This window comes from Leptonotus elevatus, chromosome 3 (assembly GCF_054856555.1).
Source record: "Leptonotus elevatus isolate MCC_2025b chromosome 3, RoL_Lele_1.0, whole genome shotgun sequence".
Taxonomy (NCBI): Eukaryota; Metazoa; Chordata; class Actinopteri; order Syngnathiformes; family Syngnathidae; genus Leptonotus; species Leptonotus elevatus.
Genome location: NC_141241.1, coordinates 3823486 through 3836013, shown reverse-complemented (window position 1 = coordinate 3836013; position 12528 = coordinate 3823486). Strand labels below are relative to the sequence as shown.

The 12528-nt window shown below is 39.0% G+C and overlaps 1 protein-coding gene across 2 annotated transcripts in view; it reads right to left on the bottom strand.

Moving 5' to 3' along the window:
- The window catches only part of rhpn2 (rhophilin, Rho GTPase binding protein 2), a 29289-nt gene that overhangs the window by 3691 nt on the left and 13070 nt on the right, over positions 1 to 12528 (bottom strand). The window contains exons 4-12 of one of the 2 annotated variants that reach the window (XM_086071996.1): positions 10757 to 10832; positions 10404 to 10481; positions 9007 to 9131; positions 8755 to 8921; positions 7641 to 7985; positions 4619 to 4738; positions 2972 to 3166; positions 2760 to 2836; positions 1594 to 1740 (exon numbers count right to left, since the gene is read on the bottom strand). In XM_086071996.1, the coding sequence (XP_085928122.1) occupies positions 1594 to 1740; positions 2760 to 2836; positions 2972 to 3166; positions 4619 to 4738; positions 7641 to 7985; positions 8755 to 8921; positions 9007 to 9131; positions 10404 to 10481; positions 10757 to 10832 (1330 nt within the window). The remainder of the gene's footprint in view (positions 1 to 1593; positions 1741 to 2759; positions 2837 to 2971; positions 3167 to 4618; positions 4739 to 7640; positions 7986 to 8754; positions 8922 to 9006; positions 9132 to 10403; positions 10482 to 10756; positions 10833 to 12528) is intronic. The other variant, XM_086071997.1, reaches the window with a different exon arrangement.

Here is a 12528-nt window from a genome sequence, read left to right as displayed (position 1 = left end):
GCAGACTCACCAGAAATATTGCAGACTCAGATCATTTGGTTGTAGTGTTTACTGATTTGAGTAAGGGGACTCACAGGAAACACCGCAGACTCAAATGATTCTGTGTTATTGGTTAACTGATTGAGTCACAAATCGTGATCTGTTTTAAACATCTTCTATTAGGTTTTATTAAATAAATTTGCTAATACTATGTCCAAGTTGAATCCTATCTATATTAACTCATTCACTGCCATAAATTCTTCTTTTTTTTTTAAACATTATTAAAAATTAGGGGCAAGAGGCGATTACAATTTTTTATTGTAATTAATCGCATGACTTCACTAGTTAACTCACGATTAATCACACATTTTATATCTGTTCGAAATGTACAATAAAAAAAATCTAGGTTTTCATACTTTTGTTAACAAAAGTGGGAAAAAATGATAAACTAATAGAAATAGTTAAAATTAATTTTTGACATTTATAGCCATCAATGGCAGTGAATGAATTAAAAATATATATATTATTAAAAATTCGGGGCATCAGGCGATTTGTTTTTAATTGTAATTAATCGCATGACTTCACTAGTTAACTCGCGATTATTCACAAATTTCATATCTGTTCTAAATGTACAATAAAAAAAATTCTAGGTTCTCATACTCTTGTTAACAAAAGTAGGAAAAAATGATAAACTAATAGAAATAGTTCAAATGAATTTTTGACGTTTATAGCCGTCAATGGCAGTGAATGAGTTAAGAAGGCAAGAACAATGCTAATCCAACCCGATGATGATGTTTAGCTCCTTTAAGTCTCGAGCTCAGGTTTTACTTGCTGCTTTGAATCACCATTCAGGTCATCTGCAGTATAACACTCCAGGGAAAGCGGAGGAGTCATTTAGGGGTTGAAGATTTCTTTACAAGACGTGTTATTTTAAGTCAAACCTTAACTGAAGCCAGATGCTTGACACCAACTCCCCTGCAGCACACTTTGAATATCAAATAACTTTATTGACTCGCTCTACCTTTACGTTAAACAAACTGGACCAGAATAAAGCGCCTGATTTTAATTTAATTACGAGTCAGTTGGGCTCATTAATGGTCGCTGACTCTAATTAAAAGCCTTGCGAGCTACGAAACAGATTAGTGGTGTTACATAAAGCCACTCAAACGAGGTCATAAACCTCTTTAGAACCATAATACTGCTTTCAACTTCATACACACTGTCTGTCTCTTGTGTTGACTTTAGTCAATGAACCAAGATGACCAAATCATACGAGTTTGTGGTGTTTCCACTAACTTGAGCCCGTGAATCGATACGAACAAATCATGGTGCTTATGTGAACCGAATATGACCAAATCATACGCGTTTCCGCTCACTTAGGTCAGCGAAAACAACAGACGCAACTCATCAGAGTCTGCCCTCGTTTTCAGTATGTCAAGTCAGAGAACTGATACAACCAAATTCGCCAGTTTCTGCGGAGTCAGCAAAGCAACACAGCTGAGTCTTTGGTGTTTCCACTAACTTGAGTCAGCGAATCAAATTCGCATTTGGCATCGCCACGTTTTATAAAGTGTCTTATTTCAAATTGACGGCAAGTACTACAATAGCACTTACAGCAGAAGGGCAAAGGGGATCCAGCGAGACAATTTGGACAGGTGCGTCCCCCTTTAGGGTGAAGCCCAGGTCTTTGTCCTCTGTGCGCAGACGCACTTTTCGGGGTGCCGTCCAACGCTGCTTAGCAGAGAACACCGACAGAGGACCCTGAGTGGACACACATACATCAGACGTGTGGTTTATTACAACTCTATAGCTCATTTCATTCATCCCAAATGGATCTGATTTGTAAACATTCTGTACTTGCTTTCTTCTGGATACACTTCTATCTGCTGGGAAAATCTCTACTACGCTAAATCCTATCAGTCTGTCATTATATGAAGGGATGACACGCTTTTTGGATTTTTGAAGTCGGCCAAACAAAGGCCGGAACAGTCCTAACTAAAATCTCAAATTCCATGAATGGGTTCATGCATGTTAAGGTCCCCCCAAAAAATAAGTTACTTTAATTCATCAGAAGAAGTACATCAAAGAGTAGTAACTAAAATAAATAACATCACAACTTCTTGTTGAGTACTTGCACCACACCCTTACACAAAAAGGAAATTAAATTAGTCTTCTACTTTCAAACAAAAACAACTAATGTACTATGTTTTTGTTTCTGCCACCTACTGTGGTGAATATGCAATTACAGTTTATTCTAGTACGACAAAAAAAAAAAAGGTTTGCAGAGGTAACACCCCTCCCCCCAACATTGCACTGTGCCCTGATTACACGTGCTACCCTTTTACAAAGCCTGATGAAAATTGTATTGATTTTGCATAATCCAGCTAAATAAACAATAAACAAACTTCCAGCAAAAACAATACCTCTTACTCTTTTTGTGCTTGGTGGAGGTTATCTATTAATGGGTTCTGTTCTTCTTTGGTACAGGCACCACGTCACCACCACCAAATTTAGTAGAAATCGCTTGTGTAGTTGTTGGTTGTTGTTTTTTTTTCATAAAGATGACACAAAATTCCCCCCCAAAAAAAAACTTTCACCAAACTACTGCTATTAAGTGGGAAACAATTTTCTGTTCCACTTAATAGCAGTATGTGACCCAAGCACCATTGTCCACCATTAGTGTTAATGTTTAGCTTTTATGATGACGACAAAACGTACCGTACATATACACACATTTTAACACACAAACATTTTGAGTAGTAGATTAGTAATCCACATACCAGCCTCTGGAAAAAGTCGTTGCCTTTCACCTTTAAGATTGTGGGAATCTCCATCTCTGCTGGTTGATCGGTTTTTGCTATATTAAAATAAATAAATAAATAAATAAAAACAAAGAGTGTGACATTTGAACAGTCATTATTACTACACTCTACTCATCCCCCCCCCCCCCCAAAAAAAAAGAAACTGCCAGATTAGCTCAGGGTGCGCTCACAGATAATATCGGGGGCGACCAGGTAGTCGGTGAACTCCTCGTCTGTGTGGTTGTCGCTGGCCTTGTGCAGGGAGCGCTGGTGGCTGGCCTTCAGGATATCCTGCAGCACCTCCAACTTGTTGAGGTGATGGCACAAGCTGTAGATCCTTAGTGCCTCCTCGTGGCCCGCGATGGCGCGACGGATGTGGGCTCTTCCTGTTGGGGGACAGGAAATGGTCGCTTAAACTATTGATGCTATTATATTTGTGGACGGATAGCGATTGAGCCTTGTGCGCAGAAAAAAAAAGAAGAAAGGAATATGTTGATTTACTGTATTAGGACTCGCACAAACAAATTACACAACAATTTCGGCATAACGATTAAAATAAGTACAAAATCATTTTAACCCCCAATTTTATTTTATTTTTTTACAATACATACAATACTATGTTCTATGCAGCCTGATGGTTTAAATATGGTTTTCTGGTTAATATTGCGTTAGTGGAATACAAGTTAATCCAGCAAAATCCAGCCGTTTTTTTTCCATCGCATCATCATCAAGGTGATATCAATGTTGCTTAGGGCTCAGGTAACAACCAATCACAGCTCAACTTCAGAAAACAGGTGAGCTGTGATTGGTTGTCAAGAAATGTTTAAAGTTGACTTTCACTTAAAAAAATATATATATATATTCCCTTAATGTGGCTCAATGCATTTAATAACATAAAGTCCCAATTATAGTAAACAATTCCAGTACGTAATAAATCAGAGACAAAAAAGTATATATACCTACAGTAATTTCTGGACTATAAGGCGCACCTGACTATAAGCCGCGCTAGCTAAAATTGGGGAATACTTGAGTTTGTTACATATAAACTGCAGGTCTTTTAATGTTACCGCACCGGGTTCCTGCTACTTTCTTTTCCATAATGAGGATTATGTTGTTTTAATTTGTTTTGTTTATTAAGAGCGCCATTAGCTCTTGACACATCTCAGGAGCTAATCTTCCTGGGGTCTTTTCAAATTCATTACAATCATTTCAAATAAACATATAAACATATCTACACCTACACTCACAAATAATACATTAAACAACAACAAAAATAAATAAAAGTAAATGAAAGGTCAATGTCGTCAAATAACATTAAATAATACATACATAATTGTAATACAATCAAAATAAATAAATAAATATGGTCCCCAATATAAATTAATTTACAAATCCAACACTTAAGCTCATTGTTACAATGCTCACATAATATATATATAGTCTCAAGTCATATTAATTACTGTGTAAGCAAAATAAGTTACAGCTTCTTTTTAATACTTCTCTTATTTTCTAATAACAACAATCCAGGTAATGAATTCCATGCAACCATAGCTTTCGCTCTCGTTCTGTCTTTCCTACTGTATTTGGGCTCACTTTGTTTGTTGTGCTCTGCCTGACGCTCTTGCGCTTCCTTTAGAGTAGAACCCCCCCCCCCCAAAAGAGCTGATGGATAAGTTGCACCTTTGTATTAGCCGCAGGGTCGAATGGAAGTGAAAAAAATAGTGGCTTATAGTCCAGAAATTACTGTACTCAATAATGAAGGCATGGCAAAAAAATAAAAAATAATAAAATGCTATCAAGAAACAAGAGCCTATAGGGTCACGTGATACTGAACTTACCAACTCGTTCTCGCTCAGCTGTCTTCTTCAAAATGTCCAGAGGAGAACAACCGTCAGGGAGGTGATCATACACTTGGGACAAAGTCTTTTCCTGCTGGTCCTCGTCGTCGCTCGGACCCACTGGACACAAACAGAACACACACAAGTTTTTTTTTTTTTTTTTTTAATTATTATAAAAAGAGACATGTTACAATGTAAAACAACACATTTTGCCCCTTCTGGGACTCTGTAGTCGTGCAATTAATAGGTCCATTCATTCTTTTGCACAGGAATCCCATAATGAGCAGCCCCCCACCCTACCGGTACACTACTCAGCCCCCCCCGTCACATTCATAACACAAAATACTCTTCTTCCCCACACTTAGTCTCACAGCATGCTAAAGTCATTAGAGGCTAAAATATGTCATCACAATCACAGAAGAAACAGGCTTCCTTCTTCTCTCTTATTGGGCAATTCTTGGAGACAAAACTCTTGGAGACAAAACTCTTGGAGACAAAACTCTTTTTTTAACCACAGTGCGTGAGTGTGTGAATGTGTGCTCGCAAGCGTGCGTGCGGTTGTGTGTGTCTCTAAATAGCCCTTTATGTAACAGCATTGGGGCCTAAAGTGAGTTGAGAAAAGTGATTCCATCCAGTAGCAGCAACTATTCACATCCCGACTGACAGTATGCACTGTATGCATCCAATCTCTGTTATAGACAATAATTACGGGTACATAAACCTGAACTATAAACTGAACTGTATCCAATCAAGAGTTGGGCCAAGTATGACCCGTGGGCCACATAGGTCCTGCTCCGACACCCCAAGCATTTACAATACTGTTATTGCCAAATGGTTACTTACTAATGATAATTCAGTTTACATTATTTGCTAGGGAGGCAAACTTATGTATGTAAAGTACATCAGACATTTTTTCAACCCGTGGGTGGTATTTAATTTTTGAAATAGCCTGATCAGAAACATAAACAAAAACAAAAAAACGGGTCACAATAACACGCAGGGGTTGTTAAAATAATAATTATCCTTTAAAAAAAAACATTACAAACATTATATATAAGGATTTAACTTCTTATTCAATAGAATAGTCTAAAAAAAGACTAAATAAATGTCATTTACTCAATCAATTTTAGGTGAAAAAAACAGACAATTAATGCAATAAATATAACATAACTCTTGATAATGTAACTAGTCATGGGCAGCATTAAAGAACGCAAAAGGCCGTACATGGCTCGTGGGCAATACGTCGCCAGCCTGTTTAGGATCTCAATCGAGTGTGCAGGTGTATCTCATAAAACGGCTGGAAAGCATATACAGTATTATCACACGCACAGATCAGCTCCATGAGTCACGGGAGAATGAAAATTAGAAGATACAAATAGATAGTGGACATATTTTGGATCTAAGAGATAAACAAAACAGCCCTTTATCTATAACCTCAGTATCAGACTTGTATTTTTGGAACAGCATCTCCCAACCTTCACTGAACCAAGGCACATATTTCATGTTAGCAAAATTTCTCAGCACAGCAGCAAACAAAAGGGATTATTGCGTGTATTTATGTGTGCAGATCACTACAAACATGTTTTGCTAGTCTAATTTTGCTTGCTCTGATCACTCAATCAGCAGACATAAAAATACTGATATGGCATGGTGAATATGAAATCTGATTGGTTACAGAAACAGTCCCATTGCTAATACAGTTTACGTTACATTAGGGGTGTCTAGAGGACGTGGTCAACGGGGACGGGGCATCCACACTTTGTTAAGGGACATAGTTGTCGACGATAGTGGATGAAGTGACATGCTGAAAGGATGATCAGACTAAAATTTGTAAATAAATAAATACAATAAAAGGAAAATAAATTTCATCTAATTCCCCTGCGTTACTTTGGCCTACCACTACTGATTCTAAGGCTCAACTGGGCAGACTAGATTAACATGACATGTTGAGGCTGAAATCAGGTTGGGCAAATAAAATACCATCCAGATAGTGAAAAACTGAAAATAGCGCAGCCAGGGGAATTTCTACAAAATGAAGAGTGTTGGAAATAAATTGCTAAAATTAGAATCCAGGTTATAAATGCATGCACGTTTCAAACGTCACAGTCTGCATCGACTTGAAGAACCTCTCGGAATTTTGGCGTGCACAAGCTTAGTGGCGAATATTTTTAACTGAAATTTGTCAGCCAATTAATTTACTTGCTCCCAAAAACGTATAAATACGTTCTACGTTAAATATTACCATGGTCTCAAAAACTTATTTATATATATATTTTTTGCTAGAGCATACAGAAGGCTTTGATGCAGCCTCTGAACTGAAGAGAACGCTTGAAGCAATGGTAGTTATTACAGGAGCGGCCAGCAGGTGGCAGCAGAGAATAAGAGATCAACCAGGGCCATGTTGAAAAAAGTTATTTTCCCCACTATTTAAAACAGATTTGTGAATAATGATGAAACTTAGCTATATTCTGATGTTAATTGTTGCAAAATGGAAACAGATTTTTCATGATGAAAGAAAATACTCTAATCTTTCTTTTGGTATGTTCCATGTTTTTATAGCAATAGAACATTCTGTGGGCCTTGCAAAATCAGTCAAAATCTAGTAAAACAGCCGGGAGCGATGAGGGGGTTGCTTCAGTGAAAATGGCTGGGGGTGTTCTCAGATTAGCGGACAAAACTAAAGAGTTAAAGAGATATGTTACCAAATAATAAAGTTATAATGTTAATGTTTAATTTGAAAGCATTTTTTTTATACCACACAAAAACATTCCTCAAAGAGCAACCCCTCAAAAAAAACTAAATTCCTCCACAAACGATCATCGTAATTCTCGGTGCCTTGTACTCTGGTTGAAGGAACAATTCCAAGCAGAATGAACATTTTGAAAGACTGTACATTTTTGGCAAATCTTGTCATGTTTGCTACTGATAGTGTTTGAGGCAAGCAGAGAAGGCCATGTTAGCCCTGATGACTCACCACTGTATTTTTGCGGCAGCTCTTAACAATAAACATCAGCGGACTTACTGTGGTGGTCCAGCAGGGCGGAAGCCATAAAGTAGTGTGCCATGGAGCGGTAGTGGTTGGTCTTCACTTGAGACATCGTGGACCAGAAAAAGGGCACGTTGTCTTTCACTGGTGTCTGGATCATGCACTGGTGGACGTGGTCGTAGAGTTCCGACACCTTGGCGGCCTCTTGCGCCATCCTGAGCAGGGTCACGACCTCGTTGCGGATGCCGGGCAGGGCAAGCTGCTCGAAGAGACACTCTTGCGCCTGCGCCAGCATCATGCGGATGAGCATTGCCAACATGGCGGGACTCATGTCGTAGCTGGGTGTGTGTGTGAACGTCTCCTTAAGGTGGTTCAGGACGCCTGAAAGAAGAGGAACACAAAATATTGATCACTCGCACCTCAAGTCAAAGAACCCATACCAGTCAGTGCAACAATACAAGCAAATCATCAGATTGCTGGACTCAGAAGTGGCAAATCCAGGTCCAGAACGTAAATACCCTGCCACAGTTGGCCTTTAGCCCCAGGAGCTAGTTAGCTAGCTCTCATGGTGTTTACCTTATAGGGAGATAGCTAGCTAGCATCAGGGGCTAAAGCCAAACTGTGGCAGGGTTTTTACTCTCTGTTGCTGGTATATACTAGAGATAGACCGATATGTTTTTTTCAAGGCCGATGCCGATTATTAGTAGTCAAGGAGGCTGATAACTGATATTTGAAGCTGATATTCCTTTTTAGTAAAAAAAGGGGGGGGGGGGCATTGGCGTCAATTAAAAAAAAAAAAATACAAATGCCAATCTTTACTTTGTTGTAATGTCTTAAAGAATGTTTATTGAACAATTGTTGTAAATTATTGTAAAAATACCGGTAATCTTAAACGTTCACATTTCTTTGTTTTGATGTCAACCAAAAACAAAAGGTTCCCAGGGTCCGCAGCATCTCTTAAAGTCAACTGAAAATTTTAAATAGTTCCCTGAGTTGGGTTTGGATTTACCTTTTATCGGCCGTCAGATTTTTTAAAAAGACCGATACCGACATTTGTCAAAATGCCCAATATCGGTCTACCCCTAGTATAAACGGTAATTCAAGTCACCAAAATGATACAACTGTGAAATCTCTAACATAATCTTCATACCTGCCGCCTTCTGGAAGGACGAAATGGCCTCCCTCAAGCCGGCCGATGTCTGCCGGTCGCTGCGGGTGCCGATCTGCGAGTAGAGGGCGCCCATATTGAAAAGCGTGCTGGCCTTCTCCAGTGACAGGTTCTGCTGGCACACAGGGACACCTGTGAAGGAGTCGTACCTGAGGGCAAAGATGAGAAGGGTGTTACTTGTCGGTCGCAAAAATTTGACATTGGAGATCAGCTAGCGACATTGTTTCATTGTACCAGGTGAAGAAGATGCTACTGTGGTGCGTGGGTGAGAAGAATCGACTCTCCACGAGCGGAAGATGGCTGAAGTACTTTGTCAGCAGCTCCACGCCAGCTTCGCTCCGACTTGGTGTCCTGCACGACTGGAAGACAAAATGGTATAAAGCTGGTCATTGATTTTATACACATCAGCAAAACACGCAAGACTACCGCAAATCTCAGTCAACACCAATGATACTTAACGTGGTTAGCCCCCCCCCCCCCACCTAAACGTACAGTTATACAACAGCTAACAACGTACAAATTTCACTGACTCAGATGAGTTGGTTCTATCAGTTCACTGACTTGAGTTAGTCGAGTCACTGGAAGCACCATGAACTCGAACGATTGGTTTGTATTGGTTCACTTAAAGTGGAAGTTAACCTTAAACATTTCTTGACAATAATATGTTATATGTGACCTCACTAGTTTAAACATGACATTCTGATTAATATTACATTTGTGGAATATGAGTTATGAAGCAAAATCCAGCCATTTGTATCCATCTCAGGGGGCGGCCATTTTGCCACGTGCTGTTGACTGAAGATGACATCAATGTTGCTCGCTGGATTTTGTTGCTTAATTCGTATTTCACTAACACAATATCAACTCGAATATAATATTTAGACTAGTGGGGCTGCTTAGAACATATTATTGTAAAAACAAAAATTATAATATTTGGGTTCCAAATGTTAATTTTTTTTGTTTTGAATCCATTTTGCATTATTTGTTTATTTGATGTTAGGTCATTTAAAACAACCAAAGTCATGGTGGCTCAATACTTCAGTCTGGTACTGTTGTACACCTTTATGTAATAAATAAACTAAAATAAATTTTGGATTAATACGGACAACGTTGTTCCGCAGGTTTTGTCATGATACAGTGACTCATCAGGCCATCGTAGCCCTTGAGTTTTCACAAAGAGTCATTAAACTTCACCCTCATGCTGCAACTACCGGTACGCGCAATGACCATAAAAGACCAATTCAGATTTAGTGTCATCCATCAGTTTAGTACACATAGTACAAATTGGGTAGTGATTGGACAAAATATCTAGGAGTAGCTGGCTTTTGGCAGACCGCTGGAAATGAGCTGAAAATGTCAGCTGTAAAACAAAATTGCAAATTTCATGTTGCTTTTCTGGCACGTATTCGTGAGACTTTTTGATGATCAAATGTATTGCTGCTATGAGAAACTGGATACGCCGGGCTATTTTTCAAATCTGGGGAATGCTACCAAGCCAAGTTTCAGAGGAGTGAGTCATTAAACTTCACCGCCATACTGTTCTCACACACGATGATGAAAACAACAATTTGTGGCAATTTAGCCTCGGCAATTTTCAGACTTCTGTGGGAAGGCCATGTGTGTTCGTCTACCTGCCGCAGGTCCATCAGGTCGGCAAGCTCCTCTTCGTAGTTGGCGGCATCTTCGTTGTAATGTGAAGCAATGTAATCCTGTTGGAAGGAAACAAACAAACAATCATGACAAAATGATCAAAATGATTCGTCTTGAAAACACAATGTCTTTTTCTCATATTTGTACATTCCAGCATTTACAAAAGGAAACTTCACCCTCTCATTAAAGCTCGTTGAGTTTCAGTATTGTTTTGTTCCTTGGTGAGTAAATATTTAACAGGAAAAAACGATGCTAAAGTACGATGCTAAATTAGCACTTTAGACTTTTAGCTCATTAATCCAACCAGTGAAGCATCTATAATAGTGTATTTTACCTTAAAGGGCGTGGAGAAGTCAACTTCTTTGGTCTCCTTCAGGCCCAAGGCAATAAGTGGGATGTTGGCAGTTTCACTGGAGAGAGAAAAACACACACAAAAAGACAAGCACAGATAAGGTTTTTGTATAACATTGTTTCTTTAAATCATTCAAATTTCAGCCTAATGACCACAATAATAGGCTGGCAGGCATTTTGTTTTGCAATTTGCAGAAACAAATAGATTACAAAATGTACAGTCTATCATAAAAGCAAATACAAACTAGTAAAGCTAACAAACAAGGAATGTGATAAGATACAGTACACATGGAACGTTTTCAGTGCTTTACTTTTCCACATTTTTTTATTATTCAAAATGGATCAAATTAGATTCTTTCCACAAAATTCTACACGCCACATCCCATAAAAAAACACACAAAAAAAACATCTACGTTGGTAGGGAGCATCTTTGTACAGCCATTTTCAGATCTCTCCAGAGACTTATAATTGGATTCAACATGAACTCAAAAATGTATTAAGTCAATTTTTTAAAACCGCGTTCCATCCATTTTTTTTCCAAAAATTTGAAAAAGTGAAGAGCTCTGAATACTTTCAAGATGCACTGTCATCAGACTGTCAGTTGTCATTTTAGCTTCTAGCATCATTTGAGCAAGAAGCATCCCTACCTAGCTATTAGCACATTGCGGCTAACTAGCTAAGGCTAATTTGGCTAAGGTCTGATACAGAGCAAGAAATACAGAATTTGAAATCATTGCTGGTTATGAATCGCTCAATAATATTGTCATGTAGTGGGCTGCATCATGCAGAGAATTATTTGTACCAACTTAAGACTGGCTACTTTCCTTGAGGATGAAAGCAAATGCTTGTTAATCAGCCACTGTAAATTTAAAGTCCAATATAGAGCAATTAACACAAAATTTAAATGTGTAGTAAACTAGCTAGAGAGCTGATAGTGATTATTTTCATTTAGAGAAAGCGTGAAAGTTGCTATTTTCCATCCAATCCTGAGCGCAGACGGACATGCGGATTAGGCAGATGGCGACGCTACACAAACGCAGCAGGTGTTTTGGATTTAAAAAGTTAAGGGAGGGCCTTTAATGTAAAACAAAGTCTGCGCGCTTGTGTGTTAATGAAACTTCCTAGGGTGTTTTTCTTTTTTTTCCTCGTTTAGACGCCGCTAACGCCAAACAGGCGCTCATAAAGCACCGTGTTGCTCAGTGATCATAACGAGCCGCGGTGGTTAGCGGGAACTGCTGACAGATGGAACGCAGGTTGAGCTTGAGATCAAGGTGGACGATATGCAGACTTGACAAAGAGCTGCTACTGCTTCTGGCTGGCAAACAAGCTCGAGGGGATCGGGTTCCTGTTCCTGCTGACTCTTGTGAATTTCAGGCGCTTTCCTCTATTAAGAGGATGAGCTCACCACTTTATGGTTTGGCTGAAGTTTCTCAACCAATGGAGTGTACAAGTATCTGCTCTGAAAAACCTTGAAACACACAGATGTATGCACACCCCCTCTCACAATTCACTGAAGTGTTCAAGACATGGAACAGACCCTGAAGGATCTTGTTTACATCTCAAAGTGCACCACATGAACCCTGAACTACATTTTTAAAAAAAAAGGGGGAAAAATACTGTTGAGGTTTTCACAGTACCTGAAAGGTTTGAGGTAGCCAACCCCAGAAACAGAGATGACATTCAGAAGATTTGGTTGCATCGGTTCACTGACTACAGTTAGCGAACTTAGCGGAAACACTGCAGACTCGTCCCGAT